Source organism: Mustela lutreola, chromosome 5, assembly GCF_030435805.1.
Source record: "Mustela lutreola isolate mMusLut2 chromosome 5, mMusLut2.pri, whole genome shotgun sequence".
Taxonomy (NCBI): Eukaryota; Metazoa; Chordata; class Mammalia; order Carnivora; family Mustelidae; genus Mustela; species Mustela lutreola.
Window position 1 is genome coordinate 62,404,877 of NC_081294.1, and position 25,877 is coordinate 62,430,753.

Sequence of the window (25,877 nt, forward strand, 5' to 3'; positions counted from 1 at the left end):
ATAAAGTCTTATGTTAGGGGACCTGAGTGAACACCACTGAACAGTGTGTTCCTTCAAATGCTAAACATTTGTTTAGCATATACTCTGCCAAGACGTGTGCTAGGCACTGGACTATAAGATTAGAGAGAGATCCAGGAGCTCCGAGTTTGCTGAGGGGAGACAGCATGTGAATAAGACAAGAGCTGTTACACATGCAGAGGGTTCTGGGTACATTATTGCCAAGATACTTACAAGGACACAGGAACCACATCCGGTAGGGTACACTGGTAAAGAATTGACAGACTTGTGTGCATGACATCCCAGGATTCTTGAAGTTCTTTTTGCTTCATTCAAGTGACATTGGGGCTGTCAGAAAGCAAAGTGGAGATCACCTCTCATGGACTTGACCTCCGTCAAGACCACTCCTCACAGGAGTCTCTGTCATGGTCTGGGAACTTTTAAGGAGCTGAGTGAGCTGGGTCAGTATAGTCCTTAGGAAACAACATTTTGTGGGTAGCACCCAGTTCAATGGGTCATTCACTTGCCCCTCCTCTCAGAACAAGAAGAGCCCTTTAGCCAGAAAGACAAAGTTGGGAAATGTTTTAATATCCCAGCTGAAAGATTTATAATAAGGAAGGGGTGTTAGGAAGTCTGGAAGGCTAGGGTGGCTGGCCTTCATGACACCCCCTAAGGTGCTTTTCTATCAGGTAACTCAGCTCTCAACGGTGCATTGAGGTGGGTGGCCATGTCCATTTTACAAAAGAGAATAGACTCAGATAAGGGGACTCACCTCTGACCCAGCTTATATGATAGCCCCAATTCAAACTCCAGTCTGCTCCTGTACTCAGAGACAATTCATACTCCTAAAGGACCAGGCCAGGTCACAGGTAATATTTGCATGGATATCTGTGTATGAAGGAGAAAATAGGCTTAGAATCTGAAACAGAACTCAAGCCAAAAACTAGCAGATATAGTAACCAAAAGCTCATCTCAGGATCTGAGGGTAAAGGTGATAGAAGCAAAATAGAATTGGCAATAAGTCAGTGAGGATGTGGATCACCACATTGTACGTCTATCCCTCAAAGATGGCCTTTAGCTTGAGGGCTTAGAATTGGGTCTGTTTGTTAGAAGGGAGCATGTTGGAGGGTGGAGAAAAAAGGAGCTATGTTTTTTCCTTTACTGCAGAAAAATTGCGTGGAAACTGTCAGCTGCATAGGAATTTCCAGCAAGAAGCCAGATGTGAAAGGGGCCCAAGGTCATGTGTCCTAAATAGGGAGCTTCCATCTGAGGATCCAAAACTTTTGAGTGACCTGAAAAATGTCAGTTTCTTGAAAATATTTTAGTCTTAAAACATCACCAGAAATGAACTTAAAATGTACAAGGTCTAGATAAATAAAACTTTAACATGAAAGACACAGAAGAAGACATGAACAAATGGAAAAAAAGACCCAAGTTCTTGAACCAGAGAAGCCAATAACATGAAGCTGTCAGTCCTCAAAATTATATTATTTAATGCTATCTCAAAACATATAAATGGGGTTAAAAAAAAAAACTCTACAAAGTTCATAGGGGAAAAAATAATTGGGAGATGCTGGGAGGAGAAAAAGATTGGGCATTTACACCAAACACATGAAAACACATAAAACTATAAACTGTCATTTTGACCCATAAATAGGCCAACAGAACAGAATGGAAGGTTTAGAAATAGATTAAAATGTAAGAATTTATTATGGTCGATGTAGCATCCAGAAGCAGTGAGAAAAAGATGGATTCCTCAGAAAACAGGGTTGGAACAACTAGGAAACTCTGGAAAAGAAAAGTTGGCTCTGTATCTCACACAGTAAGCCAGTATGTATCTCAAAATGTATAAATGAACAAATAACAGAAGGAAATGTGGGCAATTCCTTTAAAACCCATGGGGTGGGGATGGGGAGGCCTTTCTAACTTGGATCCCAAATCCAGGAGTCATAAATGAAGATCAGTAAATTCTATGCGAAATAAAAATTTAAAAAGCTTCTCTAAGGCCAAAACCATCATAAGGCAAGTCGAAATTCTATAGTCTATGCAAAAAGCTAAGGGCTAATCCTCCTACTATATAAAGAGCTCCTGGAAACTGGTATGAAAAAGAACAACCACACAGTAGAGAAGTGAGCAAAGTAAATACAAAGAGCACTCAATCTCATTCATGATAAAAGAAATGCAAATTTTAAAAAATCTTAGTATTTGTTAACACAGCACGTTGGCGGGAAAGCAGGCATTTGTACTGCACTGCTGTGGGAGTATAAATGGATATAAACTGTCTGAAGACCAATTTGGTAGTATGTATCCAAATTTTAAAATGCACATATCTTTCGACTAGCACTTTCTGCACTGGGCAAGTCATTCTCTCTGTGCTATTTCTTCTCCTGTAAAATGTGGATAATTCTACCTCATAGGTTTGCCATGAGAGTTCAGTTCGATGACACACATTAAGAACCTAGCACAAAGTGCCTGGCACATAGGCAGCGTTCCAAAAATGTCAGTAAAGTCATAGCAGCTAATGCCCGTTGAGTTCTTAAACACATGCCACACTGCTGCACTATGCTTGGCGCTCTTCATGTACTACCTTATTTAATCCTCCAGACAACCCTGTGATTACCACCAGTTAGCGTCCGGAGGATTCTGAGGCACAGAGATGTGAAGTGGATCGTCCAGCAGGAGTCAAGCAGGGTTGACTCCCAAGCCTGCAATACCCAGCCTGTTAGGTGCGGTGGGATGATGAACACCTTAAGGGGCCGTGTGGAACAATGGAGAAACAGATGCGCAAGCTACATAGCCCCATGTATGCAACACTACCCAAGGGGTCAGATTTGGTTTTTGAGGGAAGACATGGCTTTCAGTGAAAGCTCCTCCAGGTTCAAGTTAGGTAACCATGGGGCACAGGTGTTCAGTTTTGGTTTTGCTGTGGTCGACTCTTCGTCCATCTACTGAGCTGTAAAACTGGGGCATTGCCTCTTTCAGCTGTGGCTGAAGGATTAAGAAAAATACACAGCTAGGCATTCAGGTCTTCATATTTTATGGTTGCTGATGTGAACAAAAAAGTACATGGGGTAGGAACGAGAGGGGGGAAGCCTTCTAAGAAAAGGGAACAGCACATTCCAAAGCTATAGATACAAAAAGAGCTTGAGGAATCCAGGAGAGGGATGGGCTGAGGTAGCTCATGGCCTTGAACACCAGCTAGGAAACTTGGACTATTTAATAATAAAACTGAAGGGGCGCCTGGGTGGCTCAGTGGGTTGGGCCGCTGCCTTCGGCTCAGGTCATGATCTCAGGGTCCTGGGATTGAGTCCCGCGTCGGGCTCTCTGCTCAGCAGGGAGCCTGCTTCCTTCTCTCTCTCTCTGCCTGCCTCTCAGTGTACTTGTAATTTCTCTCTGTCAAATAAATAAATAAATAAATCTTTAAAAAAAAAAATAATAATAATAATAAAACTGAAACAAAAGAGCCAGCATTTGTTGAGGGTCTGCTCTTAATTATTTCCATCAAAACCACTCCAGTGAGGTAGATTTAATAAATCCACCTGTACACAAAAGGAAACTGCCAGGAGCCATAGAAGAGTTATAGGCAGGGAAGTGGCTTGATCAGTTGTGATTTTAGAACCCTTGGACGGAGTATTGAACTGGCAGGGGTGCTCTAAGAGACCTGCCTTGAATTCCATAAATTAGAAGTAGTAATACCATTTTTCATTCGCTCCACAATTTATATTCACTGTATAACATATGGAAAATACAAGAAAATTTAAAGAAATATAAAAAATTGTTAACTCCTCCTTCCAGAAATATCCCAATTGATAGTTTCCTTCCAGTCTTTTTTTTTCCCCATTATGCAAAAAATATGGAGTCATTAGAATGGCTCTTAGATAGAAGATGGGGAAAAGCCACTGTTAAAACACCCTTGATACTCCCTATCTTCTTCTCCGTGTTCCTAGGACCACGCCAAGAGGCCAAGCTGAATCCTTCCCGAGTTTTCACGAAAAATCCCCAGGACTTACCGCCCGGACCCTCGCACGCCTCAGGCCGGTCTCTAGAGGGCGCTGCCGAAAGACCGCACGCAGAAGGAACGCGACGCGAAACGCGCATAAATTTGGGCACCGCCGCTGCCCGTCGCTGGCGGCCTCAACATGGCGGCCTCGCAAGATGTACACGTCCGTATCTGTAACCAAGAGATTGTCAAATTCGACCTGGAGGTGAAGGCGCTTATCCAGGTACTAATTCCCGAGACCCCTGCCGGGCTCCAGCGTCCCTAAACCCAGGCTCCAGTGGCCTCCTATGAACTCGGTGGTCTCCCTCCCGGGCTTTAACCACTTGGTCAGGTCTCTGAGGTCGTTGATCCCGCCCCATGGCCGGCTGCCTCGTTGTGGTGTCCCTTTGGTCCCGTTTCCTTGACCGTTGGCCCTGATCCTCCCTTCACTTGCTGTTGCCTTGCCCTGTCTGGACAGTCCCATGTTCCCCGGCTCCTGACCAGGCTTCCCCTTTGTGGCCCCATTGGCCGCCCCCTCACACACTTCTCTGCGGGGACCACCGCATAACATACCTGCCACCCTGGTAGGCCACGCCTTCTGACACCAACTTCCCCACCATTTGGTGGCGTCCTGGGAGCCATTAGCCTCACCCCCCTCCTGGCCAACTGGTCAGGGTGTGGTGTCCCGTGGTACCAAAGGCTGCCTGACATGGGAGGCACCCGATGAAATGAACTTTGTAAATGAGGAAATCGGATAAAATACGAAGGCCTGAATCAGAAGGCAGATGGTGGCAAGACTGCGACCGGACGGGGAAAGTCAGCCCAGAGAAGGGACTTAGGGAGTATCTATAACTTTGTTGAACAGATGGGGTAATTGCGATGCTTTGCCTTAAGCCATTTGAGGGTAGAAGGCAGCAGAGCAGTAACCAGTTGGCACAGGCAAGAGTTAGGAATGTAGAAATGGTTCCTAGAATTTAGCAGAAAGAAACTGGGAGTTTTAAACCCTGATTTTAGGCGTTATTTCCCTTTTCAACAAATGTTACTAAACATTAGATGTGGACTTAGTTTGCAACTAGCTGTGGCAAAAAGTGAAGGACAGTAGGACTCTCCATGGAAACCAGATGCAGAATAAACCTTATGGTGGTGCAAGGGTGTGTGATTTAACGACAAAGCCAGAGAATAAGTGAGGAAACTTGATGCAAACATTTAAACGTCTTCTTCAACTTCACTTCTCCATACACACTGCAGAACTTCTGGGATGAATCTAGAAAAATAAATTTAGGATTCATACAAATAAAATTGTCTTTTCACATAATCTAAGCTGCTTTAGTCCCCTTCTGTACTCTCTAATAAGACTCATCTTATTAGATGTCTGTGTGGTGGGCAGTGTGATGAGGAAACTGAGGCAGAGAGAACTCAAGTGACTTTTTGTTACACAGCGAAAAAGTTGCTACAGCCAGAATTTGAATCCACATACTCTGGGTCTAAGGCCTGCTCTAAAACCTGACGCCAGTAATTTTGAATGTCCAGAAACAAATTCTAAGTCTACCCTTGAACATGGCTCTAAACAGTGTGATTTATAATAGATGGTTTGTAAAATCAGGTTGAAGTTAACCTTGTTCGATGATGCCATGAATTGAGCATCCTGATTTTCAAGTTGGAAAGATCTAAAGTTTAAGTATCACCTTCGGATGTCCATTCTTTTTGGACATACAAGCTACTTTAAGCCTTTTTATACTGACCGGGCAGCGTTTTGTTAAACTTTAGGAACTAACAAGTCAAGACAGTTGTGTTTCTTTTTATGCTTTTATATTATCTGCTCAAAATTAATTTAAAGAGCTAAGAGAGAAATGTAAATGATAATGTTTTTACTTGTGTTGCAGAGGTAAGCCTCAAAGATCAGGATGAATTATAGTCAGTAGGCCAGCCTTAGTTGTGGTCTAAGCCAACTCTCACTGTACAGATGGGATCATTTCATTTTATTGCCTCGAGAAAGGCCACCCTCACCTCTTCAATGTCTCCTAGGATATTCGAGATTGTTCAGGACCATTGAGTGCACTTACCGAACTGAATACTAAAGTAAAAGAGAAGTTTCAGCAATTGCGGCACAGAATACAGGTGAGTAGCTGCAGAGCTGAGATGTGGGGCAATTGGGGAACAATGAGGAGGCCCCATCCTGGCAGTAACCTCTGCTTGAGAGCTGTCCAGGTTCTTTAGTAAACGTTTTGACAGTGCGAGTAACTGTACTACCGTGTTCTCCAGGTAAAAGTAAGGAACTTTTGAATGCATCGCCAGTGTTCACTGGGGTTTTTTAATCCTGTGCTTTGCCTAGCCTCTTCCTTCCTGTTTCTAAGGTGTGCAGTCACTTCATAGGCACATACAGCACTCCTGAATCCATGTAAGGTATATGTGCTCTCAAAAACCACTGCAGTGAGAAGTACCCATTTGCATAGCCTGTTTCTGCTGCTGTGCCCTAGTGAGAATAAGATGGGTGCATGCATCTGCCCATTCCTAAGTGGGCCTTGGGGCACCTGGTCTCACTGCTTGTGGTGCTGGGATTTAAAGACTTGTGATTTTCCTGTGACATGGCCCCAGATGCTCCTGACAACTTCCGCTGTTCAACAGAGGACAATCCGTTTCAAACCTGGAAGAAAAACTGGCCATTCAGAAATAGTATGTCTGGGTCCGGTGCGTTGCCTTCTTAAGGGATTTGCAAGGCAATTGTGAAAATAAGCAGTTTCTTTCATAAGAGTTTACTTAAGAATTTTAGCAGTATCACTGAACCTAGCTGATCTTTTTGCCTTCACTCTAGCACTGATTTAATCATTTAATTTTTTATTTTTGAAAGGCTGTTATTTTCACATGTTTTATATATATGAATGTATGTGTGTAAATATGGGCACACAGTGAACCTTCAAATTGTTTGCTACTAGTCGATAATGAAATAGCTACAGGGTTTGAGAGTGAGGATTTAGACATGTAGCAGTTTGGTATTTCCATGTTATCTACAAGTGGGACCAGGGGGCTCCTATTTACTAACTTTTTATTCCCTTTTCATTCCAGGTATGCCCTAGATTATAGGAGTGAATCTCTCATTCCAGGGCAGCTATGCATAGCTCACAGGTTGAGCGCTCTGGCTCTTAGTTCCCTTCTCTCCCAGGGGTCCTGAGGATTATCCTTACTTTCTTGCAAGTCAGCTATATACTTATAAGGATGTTTGTTCTGTTACCTGGCATTCCTAAATGTTCTCTCTTTATTTTTTTTTTTAAAGATTTTATTTATTTATTTGATAGACACACAGCAAGAGAGGGAATACAAGTAGTGGGAGTGGGAGAGGGAGAAACAGGCTTCCTGCTTGGCTTAGGCAGGCTTCCTGGGGCTCAATCCCAGGACTCTGGGATCATGACCTAAGCCAAAGGCAGACACTTAACAATTGAGCCACCCAAGCATCCTTCTAAGTGTTCTCTTTTAGAAGGGTTTTCAAGTGCTATTGTATAACCACCTAGAAAGAGAAGTGCTCTTTGGTTTTTATATTGGCTTTTAAAATTATTTTAATATAGACCTCTTTTCCCCCAAAGGAGCTTGAGCAGTCAGCTAAAGAGCAAGACAAAGAGTCAGAGAAACAAGTTCTGCTCCAGGAAGTGGAGAATCACAAAAAGCAGATGCTCAGGTAGGTGGGGCTTGTGCTAGGTCACAGGCTCCCTGGGAGGCTTGTACAAGGGCTTGCCTAACAAACCTGGCTTAATGATTTAATTGTGTCAGTTATACACAGACTGAGTGTCTTCTCTAGATCAATAGTTCTCAAAGCAGAGGCCAGCAGTGGTTGTTGGTAGGTCAAATGTGTGTATAGTTTATAAAAGCATATTTACCATTTTATTATTTTTTTTAAGTCAAAACCAAAAAATGGTTGCTTTTGTGATACAGGGTCTTTTTTTAATTAATAATTTTTATTTAAGTAATAATTTTTATTACTTATAATACATTATTTGCCCCAGGGGTACAGGTCTGTGAATAGCCAGGCTTACACATTTCATACCATGCACCACAGGGTCTTTTTTCTTTAAGGGTAATTGCTACCAAAGAAAGTCCTGCTTAAGATGGACCAAAATTTAGAAAGTTTTAAATGGAACTTTATCTTAAAAAATAAAATACCCCAAAATATAAAATGTTATGCTATGTTAAATGGTGGTTATCGTTGTAGCTGTGTGCTAACCTTTGTATAATTGAGGTATGTGCTATTTCTGGGTATTGAGTTGTGGGACTTTCCAACAAAATTGTCTGATGGCATGAAAGAGTACCCATCCCTTCACATTTGACTTTTGTATCATAATCATAAGTGTTGTGGCAAAAATATTTGAGGGCTCACTCCATCAGCTTTCCCAATCCTCTGGTAGGCAAGTCATTCTCTTTTGAAGCCCCTGCTAATCCTCCTCCTCCTGGGTGTTTCCTTCAAACTTGTTAATTGCTCTAACTCTGCCAGACCTGTCTCTGGTTTTGCTTCTGATTTGAATAATTCTCCAGCATCATCCTTGCTGAGCAACAGCTGTGTTTATAACACCCAGCAACAGTAGGAGACTGACAAAGATGTGGGCATGGTAGAGCCTAGTATAAATAGGAAGGGATGTGTGAGTAGCGACCAGTGTTAAAACGCGTGGCTCAGTTGTAATACTTTGTGTCGTGGTGGTGTTTGCTTCCGTTGGCCACCAAGGATACTCGGATTATAAACATTAAGTCAGGAGGACCCCTTGTATAAAGTATAGTAGGTTACACTAGATAAGATGGGCTTCACATGGCTTTAAAGTTGAGAATGGCCACTCACAATGTGGAGTTACAGGGAGATAGAGAGAAAGCAGTATAATGAATACTTGGGCAATTGTGTGTGAAAACTGGTTGTGCTTGCCTGGGTTATCGTGCTTATCACACTGTTCAGCAAATGTTTGTTTGCTTGTCTTTTTCCCCAATAAATTGAACCCCCTTGAGGGCAGCCACTGTGGTTTACTCATGTCTGTGTCACAAGGCCCGGCAGAACCCCCTTGCTAACAGTTCAAAAATTTAATCGAGAACCCCCTTGCTAACAGTTCAAAAATTTAATTAATTCTTTTTAAATATCAGGTGTAGAATGGCATAGCAGTGCTGTTCTGGTGGCAGACATCTCTTTTTAATGTTTTAAGCACAGAGGTGCTCTTAGAAAAACATCCTGCCAGTTCACGTGCCCTGTGTTTGACTTTGTAAATATCTCAGGGGTTAGCATAGTTGATGTGAACCAGCTCACCAAGAGCCATAGTTCTTGAGTTTGATTCTCTGAGGGGCGCAGTTAATATTTTTATAGTCCGTCGACAAAGGCTGCACTGCTAACCCCAGGGAGCTGTTCACTAAATTTGAGTTGTCTCTCATAAGGGAGGTCAAGTAAAGAATAAGTCCCATGAAACTGGGCTCTGCCTAATACCTTGTGTTTGTCTTATTCGTGACTGTTCTGGGTGTCTAAAGACAAATCTTTAAAAAATACTGAGTAAGACCAAAGTGCTGAATCATTCATTGTATTGCACACTTGAAACTAATATTACACTGCATGTTATCTAACTGGAATTTAAATAATTTAGGAGCGCCTGGTTGGCTCAGTCAGTTGAGCACCCAACACCTGATTTTGGCTTAGGTCATGGTCTCAGGGCACTGGGATCAAGCCCTGTGTCAGGCTCTGTGCTGAGCATGGAGCCTGCTTGAGATTTTCTCTCTCCCTCTTCTTCTCCCCCTGCTCTCGCCCTCACACGTGTTCTTTCTCTCAAAAAAGAAAAAAATTTAAAACTTTAAAAAGAAAAAAAATATTGAGGAAAACTACTTTTCTATGATTTTCCTCCTTCTCATAATACCTATTGATTGGCTAATGGGCCAGAGACTATTGTTCTAGGTAGGTACTGGTGATCCAGGGATGAGTAAGACATGGTTGTTTTTCACGGTTCTTCCATTTCTTCAAGAAGTGGAACCAACCAGTGCACAAGGCAGAGAGCAGTAAAATGTTAGTGATAACTTGACAGAGCAGGGCCTCGTACTCCCAAGGCAAGTTTGAAGTCTGAAGCCACTGCAGGCTGTCAGCACAGAAGTCCCATGGCCAGACTGCTCCCTCTTGCTGCCCTGGAAGGAAAGGGACAGCTATAGAGAGTAGGGCAGTAAGAGAACATCCCAGAGGCAGCCACCAGGGTCCCTAGAGATGTTGTTGCCTGAGCTGGAGCAGTTGCTGGGGCAACCAAGAGGTGGAAGTGGTGGGAGGCATGGACTCTCTGGTGTCCATTCCTGGGCGGCCTTCCCCCTCACTCCCTTGCCAGAAGGAAGAACTGCTGTGACTTGATCTGATTGACAGAAACTCATGTAAGACCCTTCTGATTTCAGCAATCAGACCTCATGGAGGAAGGCTAATCTCACTTGCAAAATCGCTATCGACAATCTAGAGAAAGCACAACTTCTCCAGGGAGGAGACCTCTTAAGGCAAAGGTATCGGTCTTTTTGTCTTTCTGGGCCCTGATGAAAGAACAGATAGCAATTGGCAAGGTGCAAAACCTGCATAGGAAACCCCTTCTTGTTTTCAATGTAAAACACTTTATTATATAGGCACTTTATTATATTGGCACTTTATTATATAGGTAATTTTTTTTAAGTATGAAAGAAATACATGCTTACTTGTAATTAATTGGTAAAATAAAGAAAAATGTTAATGACAAACTGAAACCATACTGTCACTGTGTTGCACACATTTTGATATATTGCCTCCTCCCACCATTTTTTTTTTTTTATATATGAAACATAGGGCCCCACTCTTCTTCACATAGTATAGTAGCACAAAGATTTGCTTGTTATTTTAGAAACTCTAAAACAAAGTTTAAGAGTACATAGTATTCCCCTGTATTAGCTAATCCTGTTTGTGTCTGTTTACATTTCTGGTTTGTCAGTATTGTAAATAATACACAAGGCCACATCTTAGGACAAAATGTAGGCTTTGCCTACATTTTGGATTTTTCCATTGGAGAGTTTCCCAGGGATGAGATTATTGGGTCAAAGGCATAAATGTTTCTAAGGCTCTTAATACATATTGCCAAATTGCTTTACAGAAGGTAGCACCAGATTGCATTCCTACTAGTAGTCTTCAGAAGTGTGGTATCAGCATACCCTTGCGGGTATTGACTGTGATCATTGATATTTAAATATGTTATTTTGATAGATTTTTAAAAATGGGATCTCATTTGAAGATGGGTTTTCTTGCAGCCAGGGTTTTGTTGACATACCTCCTCCCACTCTGGACTTATAGGAAAACCACCAAAGAGAGCCTGGCCCAGACGTCCAGTGCCATCACGGAGAGCCTCATGGGGATCAGCAGGATGATGTCCCAGCAGGTCCAGCAGAGCGAGGAAGCCATGCAGACGCTAGGTAAAGCGAGACCTGGAGATAGAAGCTTCTCCCAAAGCCCTTGCTCTGACACCTGCCACCAGGATCTTCCACCTTTGCCCCCTCTCCACAGCCTCATCTCCAAGCTTACTGACTTGTGTGGCTTCTCACTTCTTTGACAGTGTGGTGTTACCCAGAGTGGGGTGTGTTGCTCTTACTTCTCTTTTTGGTTTTGTAGTTGTCCTGGAAGATCTGCACAGCCCTGTCAAAATGCTTCCCAGCAGAAGCACTCCCAGGGCTTCATGTGAAAAGCAGAATTCCCAGGCCTTCTCTTGGAAAGTGGGTGCTAGCAGGGTTGGGGGAGGAGCCTAGCAGTCTGTTTTTTTCTCTTGAGTTCTGTGGACCATGTGACCAGGCAGGTTGGGGAATCATTGCTTGAGGAGATGTTTAGTATATTGGCTGCTGGTTGGTCTGCTAGGGCCTCAGCATATGATATACTGTCCGGTGTTATATTTACTGTGAGCGCCTTTTAAAAGATTCAGTGAGAAGCCAAAAAAGAAGCCACTTGAGCACCTGGTTCTCTCCAACAGCCTTACCATGTTGTCTCCCTTCTGTATAGGAAAACAGGAGAGAGTTTACTGTTTGAGACAGTTTTGGAAGATTTCATGAAGAGACAAAAGCAGAGAGCACAGTATGCAGTTGTTAGCTCCTGGCCGGTCTTGTTTCAGCCCCACCCTTCCTGGGCCTCCATCTGGATTATTTCAGAGCAAATCACAGACATCATCTGTAAATATCTCAACTTGTCTCTCTAAAAGATAAGAGACTCTTGAAACAAAAAACAAACAAAACCAAACCACAATACCATTATCACTCTTAAAAGGTATCTATAATTTTGAGCCACTTTTTTTTCAGTGCACTGCTCAAACAGTGGAAAAGCTAAGGAAGGAAAAGCTAAGCAAGCAACTTGTCCCCAGGGTCAGTTACCTGGGCATTTAGGCTCAGTACCAGCTGATCACCTCTGCTACATGTGTGCTGGGCTCGGGGCTCACGCCTTCGAAGAGGCCTGGAGAATCTGCAAAATAGGAGGCCACCTGGCCTTTGAGTGGAGGGCTTTTCTGCTTTGATGCAGGTGACAGGACCCCCCCCCCGCCCCCACCTGCACACACACACGCACACACACACACACACACACACACAGTTTATACACACATCAGAAACAGATGAGATAGTTAAGTGGTAAGAAGGGTGCACAGATGCTGAATGGCTTCTGGGGTGCTGAGGGCTGTTCTTAGAGCCCATTTTGTAGGAGGGAAAACTATTGAAGAAAGAAGAATGCATTCTTTTTTTTTAATAAAGATTTTATTTATTTGTCAGGGATAGAGGGAGAGAGAGCGAGTGAGCACAGGCAGACAGAGAGGCAGGCAGAGGCAGAAGGAGAAGCAGGCTCCCTGCCGAGCAAGGAGCCCGACGTGGGACTCGATTCCAGGACGCTGGGATCATGACCTGAGCCGAAGGCAGCCGCTTAACCAACTGAGCCACCCAGGCATCCCAGAAGAATGCATTCTTAATCCTTTCCTTAGAGCTCACAAATTCAGCTTGATTTAAGAGCCTAATAGGACTACAGCTTTGTTTTTTGTTTTTTTAAGCATATGAGGGATATAGTGTCTGGAATTTGCTGGAATTGGGTGGGGTAGTATGGGGACCAGAGTGCCAGGGAGTTGGTGGTTCTTGGGTATGGGTAATGGGCACAGGGCATTTCATGATACTGTTCTGTCTACTTTGGTGATGCTTTAAAATTCTCTATAATATGAAGTTGAATAAGAAAGGCCTATTAGATTTTTTGGAGCTGACTCTTAGGCTTTTTGGGATGGCAGTAGGCATGGAGAAAAGGCCAAGAGAGGGATTTTGTTATCCGAGTGTGTGTTTATTTTTCCCCTTCATCTGTCTTTATATAAATGCTGCTCTGCTTCCTCCGGTAATTTCTTTTACTTACTTATTGACTTTTAATTTTATGAAAGGTAATAGGCATTACGTGATTAAGAAAAAAGCCTCTAGGCCTGTATTGTCCAACATAAATAGAATGTGAGCCATGTATTTAACTTTAAATTTTCCAGTAGGCACCTTAAAAAAGGTAAAAGAAACCTGTGAATTTATTTAACCCATTACGTATAAGATATTACCATTTCAGTATGTAATTAATATCAAAATCTACTGAGATATTTTATCTTTTTCTCATACTAAGTCTTTGAAATCATGTGTGTACTTTGCATCTAGGGACATCTCAGCTTGGTTTAGCCACATAATACATGTTCAAGTGCCACCTGTGTCTAGGGGCTGCATTATTGGACTGCACAGCCCTGGACATAGCTCTCTCTTCTGACCCCTGGCCATCAAGTCTACTCCCCAAGGGCAACCACTGTTAAAAGATTCTTTTATATCCTTCTGAGCTCCTCCAAGCATGTATAGCATAAGCAAATTAAATATTGTTTATCCCCCTCTCAACAAATGGCAGTTTTCACATATGCTCTTTCACACCTCACTCTTCCACTTAACAACATATTTTATTCTGTGGATGTTCTGATGATGTTGGGTTTTTGGGGAGAATCTTACGAGGCAGACCTTCTTACCCAAGTGTCCGGCTCAAATACCCATACTCAGAAGTACATTTGTCTTCCTAGGCACAGTGAGCCTTAAGGCACATGCACATCTCCTTACGTTCATACAGTGGCCTGAGCCTAGGTGTGACGTAGGTGTGACATCTTTAAAGCTACAGCAGTGTCCCAGGACTGAAGAAATAATATGTGTGGGGCTGGGGGCAGGCACCAGCCCAACTCTTTTGGATTCTACCAAGAGCAGATCTGACTCTCAGGGGTCCTGGCAGGGTGCACCTCAGGTGGAAAGTCTTGGTAACTTCTAGCTTCTGACCCCAAAAGGACTTCAGAGTGCCTGGCCACAGTCACCCAGGTTCATCTTGGGGCAGGTGACTCTTCTCACCAGTGCCTGCCTGCTTTGGAAAACTGAGATCAATAGTCAGGAAAGGAACTCTCTTCTTTTTTCCCTAGTGATGTTCACATTGAAAAATACCTAGTTTTGGCCCTGTGACGTTGTATATAAACAAATCATGTCACTCTGAGCTGGATGGGACCTAGAGAGGTGCTTTCCTTATAATACGCTTGTTCATTGCTCCTCTGGATTGTTTCTGCTCACATCTTTGCTTGTGGCTGAGGGGAAAGTGCTACAGAGTGCAATGTTATTTGCTGGTAACCCAGCCAGCAGGGCAAAGTCTTTGGATTTGGTGCTCTACAGTCTCTGAGTCGGGCTCCCTCCCTCTTTTGTTTCAGCCAATTCTTCCCGGACTATCCTGGATGCAAATGAAGAGTTTAAGTCCATGTCAGGGACCATCCAGTTGGGACGGAAGCTTATCACAAAATATAATCGCCGAGAGCTGACGGACAAGCTTCTCATTTTCCTTGCCCTGGCTCTTTTCCTTGCTACGGTCCTTTATATTGTAAAAAAGCGGCTCTTTCCATTTTTGTAAGATCTGGAATTACCAGCTTTTGCCCGTTTAGCTCCAGTGTCAGGATCTGTCCATGCTCCTGAGCTCAGCCCAGGCTGCCAAACCAGTGCACACCTTGTACACCTCTGCGGCTTGCTCAAGGTGCTCAGCAGGTGGTTTGCAGACCCGGCCCCCTGGGCTTTCTGCAGGCAGCTGGCTGGCCTGTAGAAGGTGAGTAGAGCAAGAGGAGGCCTGTTACCAGGACACCTGCAGGACACAGGGACTCCAGGAGCCATCACCCGGTGTGTGTGGCTGTCACATGGGGCATGCAGAGGCCAGCCTTCAGGATTGGATCCTCCTCACTCTACTTCTCCTGCTATAGCCTTAATGCCAGATCTGGCAGAAGGAAGAGAGAATTGGGGAGAAGAAGGATAAGGAAAACTCATGTCCATTCCTTGAATAAACTTGACTATATTTAATAGAATGAAATGCATGTGGATTTATAAGGTATCCTTCTGGGAATCTGTGTCCTGTTTTTGATGTCTAGATTTCTAGGACATAAACTTAGATCATTTATTTGTTCATTCAACAAAGGATTATTAAGCAACAGCCACATGCAATGTATTACAGACACTGCTGACTATTACAAATACTTGTTAAAGCAGCTGCGGTTCTTCCCTCAGGGAGCAAGAAGAACAAGATCTCGTATGCTCTAAAAAAGTGGGTTACAAAAAGTCCCCACTGGACGTGGCTGACACCACATCTAAAAAGGCTCAGGCAGACATCCTTCTCTTTCTATGTACCGTGGTGGGCCTGGCCTGGGGGTGTGCCATGTCTTGGGGGCTGGCCCATGTCTTTCTGAGGTCCAGAGCTAAATATAACCATGAGAGCAAGGCTAGTGATAAGCTGAGGCCTGTCTGGACCTGAGTTCTGCTGAGGCCTGGGGGATACTAGGGCTCAGGCTGGGAGATGTTAGTGTCTCCTTATGCTATAGGCCTGACTGGCCTCACATATGAAATCCAGCCTCCCCACTATTTATAGCCCCAGAGGCCCTGGGAGGTGTAACATAGAGGCAGAGGGGAAAGTGGAAAGAACATGGACTTTGAACCTTGGTTTTGAGTCTTGCCTCTACTGTAAGGGACTATGTGACCATAGGCAAGTTACCTTTTGTCACTAAGCCTCAGTTTCCCCACATGTAAAGTGGGAGTGATAGTCCATGTAGACATTTGTAGAGTCAATATGAGAATCAGACAAGAATGTAAAGTAACAAATGCAGCTTCTGTCTGACTGGACAGTGGGCTTCCCAAATGGGGCCTCCTCCAGGACTCTGGGCCCTGAGGTTTCCTGCCGCAAATGGGCTTCAGTGAAAGCTGGCCTGGTGTCGGAAGTTCTGTTTAGATCTGCTTGAGCAGAGGGAGGGTGTGAACAGTTCCGGCTTCAGTTATGAAGTGCCAGATTGTCACAGGACCAAGTGTGTAAGAGATTGGCTACACACCTCAGACTGACTAATGAACACATTCTAGGTTAAGAGTGTGTGTGTGTGTGTGTGTGTGTGTGTGTGTACATGGTACAGATACACACTTCTCTATATATATCATTCTTAAACAATTTTTGGCCTCAGAAGACAGTGCAAAGTGTGCACGCATGTGTCTTATTTATAGTCAAATTAAAGCTGAGAATAAAGCACAGATGGGAAATTCCCACTCAGATTCCAGCTGTAAGTGCAGCAGATGGATGTTATCAATTTAGGATTTTCTTGTCTTAACATTTTTCTTTACTGCTTCCCACTAATTGTCAACATCCTCCTTACAATATGGGAATGTGTGGGCTCTGTACTCCTTAAAAAAAAAATCTCCCTTTGACTTTATTCTTCTTTAACTTCCTTCCTTCCCCAAATAGGTTGAATTTGAAATGTCATCAGTAGCGTTATGTCTTGCAACCCCTATCACCCAGCCACGGGGATTCAAAATCATCCCCAAGTGGGCTGGCAGAAAAGCAGCCATTGCCATGTTCAACCATGAGAGGGCAGTGTTCACATTTGCTCTACGGTCTTGCTGTGTTTAGGACTCCCTATCAGTATACATGGAATATTTTTTTTTTTTTACTTTTTAAAAAAGATTTATTTATTTATTTGACAGGCATCACAAGTAGGCAGAGAGGCAGAGAGAGAGAGGAAGAAGCAGGCTCTCCACTGAGCAGAGAGCCCTATGTGGGGCTTGATCCCAGGACCCAGGGATCATGACCTAAGCCGAAGGCAGAGGTTTTAACCCACTGAGCCACCCAGGTGCCCCTACATGGAATATTCTTATGGATTTTTTTTCCAGATACCAGACTTTGAAAAAAAAATACAAATGTACAAAGTTTACCTATATAGCTTTTGAGAGATGTTTCATAAATGATTTTAATTTTCACTGTTAACAGGCAAACTTATATTCCACATTTTGCTTAGATGACAGTCGAGGAGTTAAAAGGACAGAGCAGCTGTCAAGAGGTTGTTCATTCAAGTATTTACTGAGCACCTACTTTGTATCAGGTACTGTGCTAGTGCACTCAGTGAACAAAACAAAGATTCCCTGTCGTCATGGAACGTACAGTATGTGGGGGAGGACAGGCAGCTGATAAACAATTACAATACTAAGTCATTCATTCTGTTAGAAAACAAATGTTTTAGGGAAAAGTGAATCCGGCTAATGGAGACCTAGAATGTAGGTGTGGGGATAGGTATGCAGTATTAAAGCGGATGGTCAAAGAGGGCGGCCTCATTGAGGTAAGATCTGAGCAAAGGCTTATTGAGGAGGGAGATGCCTTACCCATGTGGACTGCTCAGGGAGGAGCGGTCCACACAGGGGCCAGCTGGAGCTAGTGCAGAGGCTTACAGTGGGAGCATCTGTGACACTGATTTACCATCAGAAATATATATTTGGTGTCCCCAGTCCTGGCACAGAGCTGCTAAATCCCTTGGACTTTACTACAATGAGAGTGATAAAGGTTTCTTCTGTTGTCTTCATGAGGCAACTTTTGGAAAGCACTAAGGATGGGGCTAGTTATCAATAGCCTCAGAGGAGGCTCTGAGGCCTCAGAGGAGGGCAGAGAGGCTAGAGATGGAGTCCAGTCACCGATGGCCAGTGATTTAATCAGTCATGCCTGTAATGTAATGAAGCCTCCACAAAACCCGAAAGGACTGGGTTCAGAGATCTTCCAGGTTGGTGAGGACGTGGAGATTGAGGGAGGATGGCACACTTGGGGAGGGCATGGAAGTTCTGCATCCTTTCTTCATGCCTTGCCCTGGTATCTCTTCCATCTGGCTGCTCCTCAGTTACAACCTCTTGTAATAAACTGGTAATCTAGTCAGTAAAATGTTTCCTTCATTTCTTTGAACATCTCCAGCGACTTAATCAAACTAAGGAGGAGGTGCTCATGGGAACCTCTTATCTGTGGCCTATTGGTCAGAAGCCTCCGTGACAACCTAGACTTGAGATGGGCAGCTGAAGTGGGGGTGGGGGTGGGCCACAGTTTTGTGGCACTGAGCCTTTAGCCTGTGGGATCTGATGACCAGGTAGGTAGTGTCCAAATTGAGTTGAATTATAGGACTAGAACTCCAGCTAGAATTGCTTATTGGTGTGGGAAAAAACCCATACATCAGAAATGTTTCCATGCACATACTGGAGCATGACTGATGGGGGAACAGCAAGGAAGCTCATGTGGCTAGAGCAGAGTGTGAGGAGTGGTAGAGAAGTGACACAGGACATCAGCCAGAGTGGGGAATCATGAAAAGCCTTGTAGGTCATTGGAATGATTGAGCTTGTACTTTGAGGGACATAGGGAGCCACTTGGGGCAGAGGAGTGACTTGATATGACCTATGTGTAGAGAACAAAGTGAATGAGACAAGTGCAGAGCAGGGTGGCCAATTGGAAGGACCATTGCACATGTCCAGGTGACAGATTGATGGTGGCTTGTATGTGGCTGAAGCAGCAGAAGTGGTGAAAAGTAGTCATATTCTGTATATATTTTGAAGACAGAACCAATGGGATAACATTTCTTGAAGAAATGGTATCATTCTTGAAGGAATGAGAGCTAAAATTATGACATTCATTTTTTTTTTTTTAATGTCCCTTTAATCTGTATGCCCAATCTGGGGCTCGAACTTAAATCCTGAGACAAGAGTCTCATGCTCTACCAAGTGAGCCAGCTGAGCACTCTAAAACTATGAAATTCTTGGCCTAAGTAAGTAAAGGAAGGAGAGATCTGGAGTTGGGTTTTGGACGTGTTGGGCTCGAGATGTCTGTTAGATCCCCTAGTCAAGATGCCAGGTACACACGTAGTTATGGGAGTCTGGGGTTTGGGAGAGCAGTCAGGGCTCCTGGTATAAATGTGGAAGAAGACACATGGATGAGATTTAAAGCCATGAGGTTGGAAGAGAATGCCCAGAGATCTGAGTGTAGATAAAGAAGAAATAATGACCCAAAAAAGAGGAAACAGCACATGAGAACAAGGAGGAATGCCCAGAGACAGAGGAGCCACTCTTACCACTTAGACTTCTTAGGGAGTCTGTTCTTTTAATCCCCAAAACAGGAGACTTTCTGTTCTACAAGAATCTGTTTTTCATAGTTGTCTTCATCCATCCTTGTCATTGTCACTGTCATCATCAAAAGCATCTACTGCTTGTGGAGTTCCCGCTGTGTGTTAATAACCTGAGGACTGCACCTAACTATAGCACCCCTCCCTCTTGCCTTTAAGGACAACACAGAATGACAGCGGTTTCTGTGCACTGGCTGCCACAGGGGACCTGTGGAGGGAGAGAGTAGTCCTCTGCGATGGGACAGGGACGATGATGCCTTCCCCCCAGAGCCACTGCTCTGTCTTCTCCCCTTTACTGCTCAACTTCTACGACACAGTCTGTTTCCTCACCTTCCACTTCCCCGCCCACCTCAGTCTGATTTCTGCTATAGTCACTCTCCCAGAAACAAGCCTCCTTGGGGTCATCAGTTACCTCCAGGCTGTTCCTCTGAAGGATGTCTGCCCCCACCTACCTCATCCTTAGCATTTGTGGACCATGGTGGGCATTCGTTCCTCCCAGAAACCTCCTGCTTCTGCGATACCACCCTCTCGGTTTTCCTCTTGTTCTCTGGCAACTCCTCCTTACTCTTCTTTCTTCACCTTCTCTTCATCCTTTAAGTGCTGGCTTATTAGAGATGCTTCCCTCTTCTTCTATGTATTCCCTCACAGGCAAGGTCATCCTTCTCCCCCCACAGTTTAACAATCATCTAGAGAATCACTGTCAATAATTTCAAAGTTCTGTCTCCACGACTGACTCTCAGGTGAGCTCCAGTTCTCTCTCATCTCCACTCAGATGTCTCTGTCTCAGAATCCTCCACTTCAGGAGGGACCTCTCCCTCACAGGCACTGGCCTGGCTCTTCTCTGGCTTCCCTGTCTTCCCTGACACACCTCCCATTTTCCCTCCCATGGCTTCCTTTTCCCTTCACCAAGCCATCTGCTTCATACCTCTTGCCACCTGCCCAAGAGATGAGACTTCATTCAACAATTTAATATTGTTCTGAAGGAAGACAGATACAATGCAGTTAGTGAATTCAGGAGGGCAGAAGGCTCCGCTGGCGGCAGTTTGGCAGGGTGACCCAATTTGGATATTTTTCTAAAGGAAAAAAAAAAAAGATAGTAAATGTAAAAGAAGCTTCCTTTTCTTCCTTGACTAATGGTGGTCTCCCCTGGGGCCCTGCCTTGGGTTTGCCCAAGCTGTGTTTCTTCCCTAAACAAGGGCAGAATAAAAATAGCTGGGGGCTAATCTAAGAGATACCAGCTTGGAGTCTCAGCAGTTGTCAGGAATGAAGGGCTACAGTCTGGGGTGAGGAGAGGGGTGGCTCTTATCTACCCTCCCAACCGCTCCCCCAACCCCAGTCCCCAACAGCAGAGCCCCAGGGCCTCTGGTATTGGTCAACTTGGATTCTCAATGGCCTTACTGTATACAAGGTCCCATTTCTGCCCTTTGGTTACAGAGGGGACTGGGTTCTAATTGTAGTCTTCCTGGCCATATGCCCCTGGGCAGGGATCATCCCTCTGTTGTTTCCTCATCTGGAACACAGGGATACCCAAGAGCATTGACCTCTTAGGGGTGCTGAGGGATTAAAGGACAAAAGTCACCCAAGAACCCACAGTGGAGCTCACACAGTCACCCCAATGGCCATTGCATTCATTCCCAGATAAACGTGGAATGACCTCATTCCCCTTTCTCTTTGGAGCTTTATTTTGGGGGAAGTGGTGGTGAGGTGAAGAGGATGCTGGGGTTAGCAGGGAATCAGGCCCAAGGATGGAGCAGAGTTTCTCAGATGGCAGAGAGCTGAACGGGACAAAGCAGGTGGTGGCAAATTGGCCATCTTTCTCAAAACATTAGAAAAAAAAAAAAAAACAATGGGAAGAATTAGCTCAATGTAAAATGTTCTGTTTATTATTATTAAATCTTTGCTCTTCTCTCTCCCTCCCCCGCCCCCTGCAATCTTGTTCACTGGCAAAGAATGCCCCTGGGTGAAATGAATCTATAAAGTAGCAAATGAATATGGACTGGAAAATGAAGAAATGGTCAATCAATTTTAATCTGGCAGCTTGACTGGTAGGAACAACAGGGGACTCCTGACAGAAATGTCACAGTATCTAAGAAAGGAGTTCTTAGTTTGCAAAAGATGGCTCGGCCATTGCATTCTCTGCCACTACCTGAACAGGTTTGCCGACCAGTGGATTCAAGGACTGAGGGGAGGTGCGCTGTTAAGACTCTGCAAGCTCCTGGCTGCCTTGTTGAAATGACCTCAACCCACTCCACCCCCAATCCATTCCAGAATCGTACCGCTTGTGTGCTTCCGCTACACTCTGTGCTGGGCTCTAAGGACAGAAGAATAAGATTCCACCTGCTTTGCGGAGCCCACAGCCTGTTGGAGACAGACCTGGAGTTAGATAGTTACCCCAGAGGGTGGTAAGTGTCCTAAAGGGAGCCACAGGGGCCTTGGAGAGCATCTGCATCCAGGTGTGACACCTCCTTTAGACTGCTTAGAAGCAGCAAATGGCAGTCAAAATAAAATTAATAATAAGCACTTCTAATGAGGTCCAAAAGCAGTGCTTGGTGAGGTGTTCAGTAGGTGATGATGTTAATAAATTTACTGAGTGCTTACTATGTGCCAGGCACTGCATTATTTCACTTAACTCAGGAATTCTACCACTGGGTAGTGTTATTACAGCTGAGGCAACCAAGACCCAGAACCGAGACCCGAGTCCAGAAACATACCCAAGGTCACACAGCTGGTGGAACTAGAATTCAAACCCAGCCAGCTAGGCTCAAGAGTCGCTAGACTTCCGACAGGAGGGATAAGAGAGGCCCACAAAGTTCTGGGGGCAGAGGCCCATTCGTGCCAACGCCGCCCAGCAACCATAATGATCTAAAGGGGTAGGTGGAGATGGAGGACTTGAGGGTGCAGGGTTAGCAGACCCCTGTGTGAGGGCGCTTGCTGAGCCGGGTCAGCACAGGAGCTTCAGGAACGGGACAGTCGCATAAGCAAAAGAAAGAATTCCCTGGCTCACTTCATGGTAAGTGGCTTTAGACACACCTGGATGCAGATGCTCTACCAAGGATGTTACAAACTGGTCTCCGTTGGCCCCTCTCTCCACTTGGCTTTCTTCTGAGGTAGACTCTGACCAGGTAGCAGGTTTCTCCCTTCCTCCACGGGCAGCTTCAGCCGTATATCCACTCTGCTTGGAGTCCCTGAGAAAGAGCCTTTTTCTTAAGAGTTACTGAAAATCCGTCAGTGGCTCCCTGCCCGAGTCCCTGGGGCCAGGGGGCCAGGATGTCCTGATTGGTGAGGCCCTGGTCACATGGCAGCGTGGGTGTGGGCGTGGCATCAGCCCTGCCTGGACCAACCACAGAGTGGGACGTGGGAGGGGGTGGTTCCTGCAAGGAAATAAGCGCAGTTGGGCTGCTTTTTTGCGGGTACAGTCGTGCTCACGCCGCAGGTTGTATGCGGGTTGGGGCTTATTTCCTTTGTCGGAAGGATCATCCTTTAACCGGTAGATTGCTTTATTGGGAAAGCAATACATGTTCATTGCAGGGGAATTAGAAAACATTTAAATTAGAAAACATATTTAAGCAAACTCCTCCTTCCAAAGGAGATATGAATTCATATCCAAAGATTTTATAATCCTGTCTAGAGAGAATTGCTGGAAATATTTGGGAGTCGATGCTGTATTTTTTTTTTCTTTCTTCTTTTCCACCTTCGATATATATATGGGATCATGTTATATATCCTGTTTTATGGGGGGGGGGGATTTTGCTTTAAAAATAGTTGGTCAAGTATAATTTATAATAAACTGCACATAATTAAACTGTACAGTTTGATGATGTTTGTCATGTGTACCACCGCAATCAAGGGAATGAGCATATCCGTTACCTCCAGAATGTTCTGGTGACCCTTTGTAATCTTTAGCATATGTGCTGCGGAAGTGAGTTTGCCGCCACCGCTCCCATACTTTCTCCAGAGGCCTACTGATCTGCTTTCTCTCACTGTAGACTCCATTGTATTTTTCATCACCTTATATAAATGGATCATATATGTATTATTTGGGGGATGTGGCTTTTTTCACTGAGCCAACTTGGTGCCCCACAAGATGTCTTTGTAGTCAAATCCATAGAGACAAAGTAGAAGGGTGCTGCTGTTGGGGGAGGGGAGAATGAGAAGGGACAATGGGGAGTTGCAGTTTAATGTTTAATGGGGACAGTGTTTCCATTTAGGGTGATTTCAGTTTAGGAAAAGTCTGGAGATGGATCCTCGTGATCATACAATAGTGTGAATGTGCTTATATGCCACTGAACTGTATAATCCAAAAGGGCTGAATTGATAAATTTTGTTTTATGTATATTTAACCCCCCAAAAATTGTCCTAAAGGAGAAGGGTGGATTTCCTGGCAATGCACGGGAGTGGCTCCAGACCTGAAGGAGAGCTGTCGTAGCCTGGCAGCTGTGGACCTGCGTCCTGAACAAGTCGTGTGTCGAAGCACTTGTGGCCCTAGCAAGTGCCCCTGCTGCCTCTGATCTCTCCTCTTTGGAAGGCTTCATCCTCTCAGCCTCTTCGCAGCAGAACACGTGACCACTTGCTGTTCTGAGATTTAAGAAGACAAAACTTTTCCACATTTAGTAAGAAAGATACTAGGGAATGATTCATGGAATGAGACACCAAAACTCTCAAAGTCACGTTCAGAACTCCCTTTTTTATCCTCATATCACACCTCCAAGGTTGTGGCCATTCTTTTCCAAAGTGAACTTTTCTTTGACTCTCTCCCTTTTCCTACTGCCCCAATTAGACTTGGGCTGGCTTATGGCAATAACTTAATTTATTAATTTGTTTGAGGAGGGCGTGGGGGCAGAGGGAGAGAGAATCTGAAGTAGGCTCCATGCCAGTGTGGAGCCTGACCTGGGGTTCAATCTCAGTCTCACAACCCTGAGATCATGACCTGAGCTGCAATCAAGAGTCAGATGCTTAATTGACTAAGCCATCAAAGTGCTGCATGCATTAACTTCCTGAGGTCTCTCTATCCTGGGCTCTGAGGGATGGGCTTACTTAAGATGAAGAAACTTAGCACATTTCAAGAATGTGTGGGTAAATGGAGAGGAAGGTAGGCAAGGTCATGAAGGAGGTGAGGGGAGAGGGTTCATCTTGGGAAGGGAGTTCATGTTCCACTGTAAGAACATTTTGAGAGAGTGTATATATGTGTGGGGACATCTACTGTCTTTGGTTTCTCTTTCATGAGGGTTCAAGGTGGGGTTAGGGGTGCCAAGAAGAGGACAAGATAGGAACTCATGGGATGGTGGGTAGGATGGCCAGTAGTGTTGGAGCTTTGTGGAGGTTCTGGGAACCTTGGTTCAGGAAAACGCTGTGCAATCATTTTAAAAGATGTTTGCAAATTTCTTGACATTCTTCCCATCAAAAAGTGTAGTCTAAATCCTCTCCCCTTGAATATGGGCTGACTTTCATGATGATCTTATAATAGCAAACTGCAGTGGAAGTGATGCTGTGTGACATCTGAGACAAGATCATAAAACAATATAGTGTCCATCTGGCTCTCTTGGGACACTCACCCTTAGAACCAGCCACCATGCTGGGAAGATGCCCTGGCCAAACAGGGAGGCCATTTACTGGTGTTAGAGCCCAGCTGAGGTCTCTGCTGACAGCCAGCATCGAACACCCATGTGAATGAGGAGGACTTCAAAATGACTCTGGTACCAGCTACCACCTGATTGCAACTGCATGAGCACAAGAGGCCCCAAGGAAGAAACGTCGGCCGAACCCAAGGATCCCCAGAACCATGAGAAAAGATAGCAATGGCCAAGTGTCATTTTTGCCCCACTGTGTCCAGGGTCATTTGTTACACAGCAGTAGAGAGCTGGAGAATGCTGCCAGTCTGACCTCAGAACATCAGCTCCTGTGGTAGACATTGTCCTTATTGAAGGGACATTCATGGTTTGATGGTAAAGTGATTCATTTCATGGTAAAAGTGATATAGGGTCTTGTGAGAAAACTTGGAAAACAAAATCAAAGAAGAAAAAAATTACCTGAAAACCTACTACCCAAGATAACCCCTAGTACATAATAGCCCCTCAATAATATTTACTGGGGAAGTGAATGAACCTGATGACCGCCCCCCTATCCTGCACCTCATCCATTTTGGAGCATGTAGGTTGTTTGCAGGTGTGGGGAATGTTAGGTTTTTGACCTCTGGATTTCACATGCTGAGCGAGATGGAAGCAGGGCATGGTGAACCAATTGGGCAAGCCATTCTAAGGTTTGCAACCTTAACATTTGTCTTTCCCAGGTAGAAAAGCATTTCCTGGAGCCTTCAGCTTCCTCCCATCTGGGGCGTTGACTCACCCCAGCTCAGAAAAGAGATCGCAAACATCTTCCTTCTGGAAAATGGATTTACGTAGGAAGGTGAGCTTTTAGGGATAATATTTATATCCATCTTTCAGTCGTGCTGCTCA

The 25,877-nt window shown here is 44.6% G+C and overlaps 2 protein-coding genes and 1 long non-coding RNA gene across 4 annotated transcripts in view; 2 read left to right on the forward strand and 1 right to left on the reverse strand.

Annotated features, from left to right (window-relative positions):
* CREBRF (CREB3 regulatory factor) overlaps positions 1–4,084 on the forward strand; it is a 60,988-nt gene extending 56,904 nt beyond the window's left edge. Inside the window, exon 10 of the mRNA XM_059174323.1 lies at positions 3,945–4,084. The gene's annotated coding sequence lies outside the window, so the exon portion shown is untranslated. The remainder of the gene's footprint in view (positions 1–3,944) is intronic.
* Positions 3,018–4,709, reverse strand: LOC131831927 (uncharacterized). Its single transcript, XR_009353866.1, has 3 exons — positions 4,550–4,709; positions 4,008–4,168; positions 3,018–3,390 (listed from the first exon to the last, which is right to left on the reverse strand). It is a non-coding gene; the product is annotated as an uncharacterized LOC131831927 (long non-coding RNA).
* The window catches only part of BNIP1 (BCL2 interacting protein 1), a 142,762-nt gene continuing 120,964 nt past the window's right edge, over positions 4,080–25,877 (forward strand). The window contains exons 1-6 of one of the 2 annotated variants that reach the window (XR_009353865.1): positions 4,080–4,220; positions 6,002–6,094; positions 7,555–7,646; positions 10,361–10,462; positions 11,274–11,392; positions 25,712–25,827. Coding sequence is in view for 1 of the 2 variants with exons in the window: in XM_059174328.1 (XP_059030311.1) it covers positions 4,137–4,220; positions 6,002–6,094; positions 7,555–7,646; positions 10,361–10,462; positions 11,274–11,392; positions 14,692–14,888 (687 nt within the window). In the remaining variant the exon portion in view is untranslated. Of the gene's footprint in view, positions 4,221–6,001; positions 6,095–7,554; positions 7,647–10,360; positions 10,463–11,273; positions 11,393–14,691; positions 15,336–25,711; positions 25,828–25,877 lie in introns of those variants that run through there. The other variant, XM_059174328.1, reaches the window with a different exon arrangement.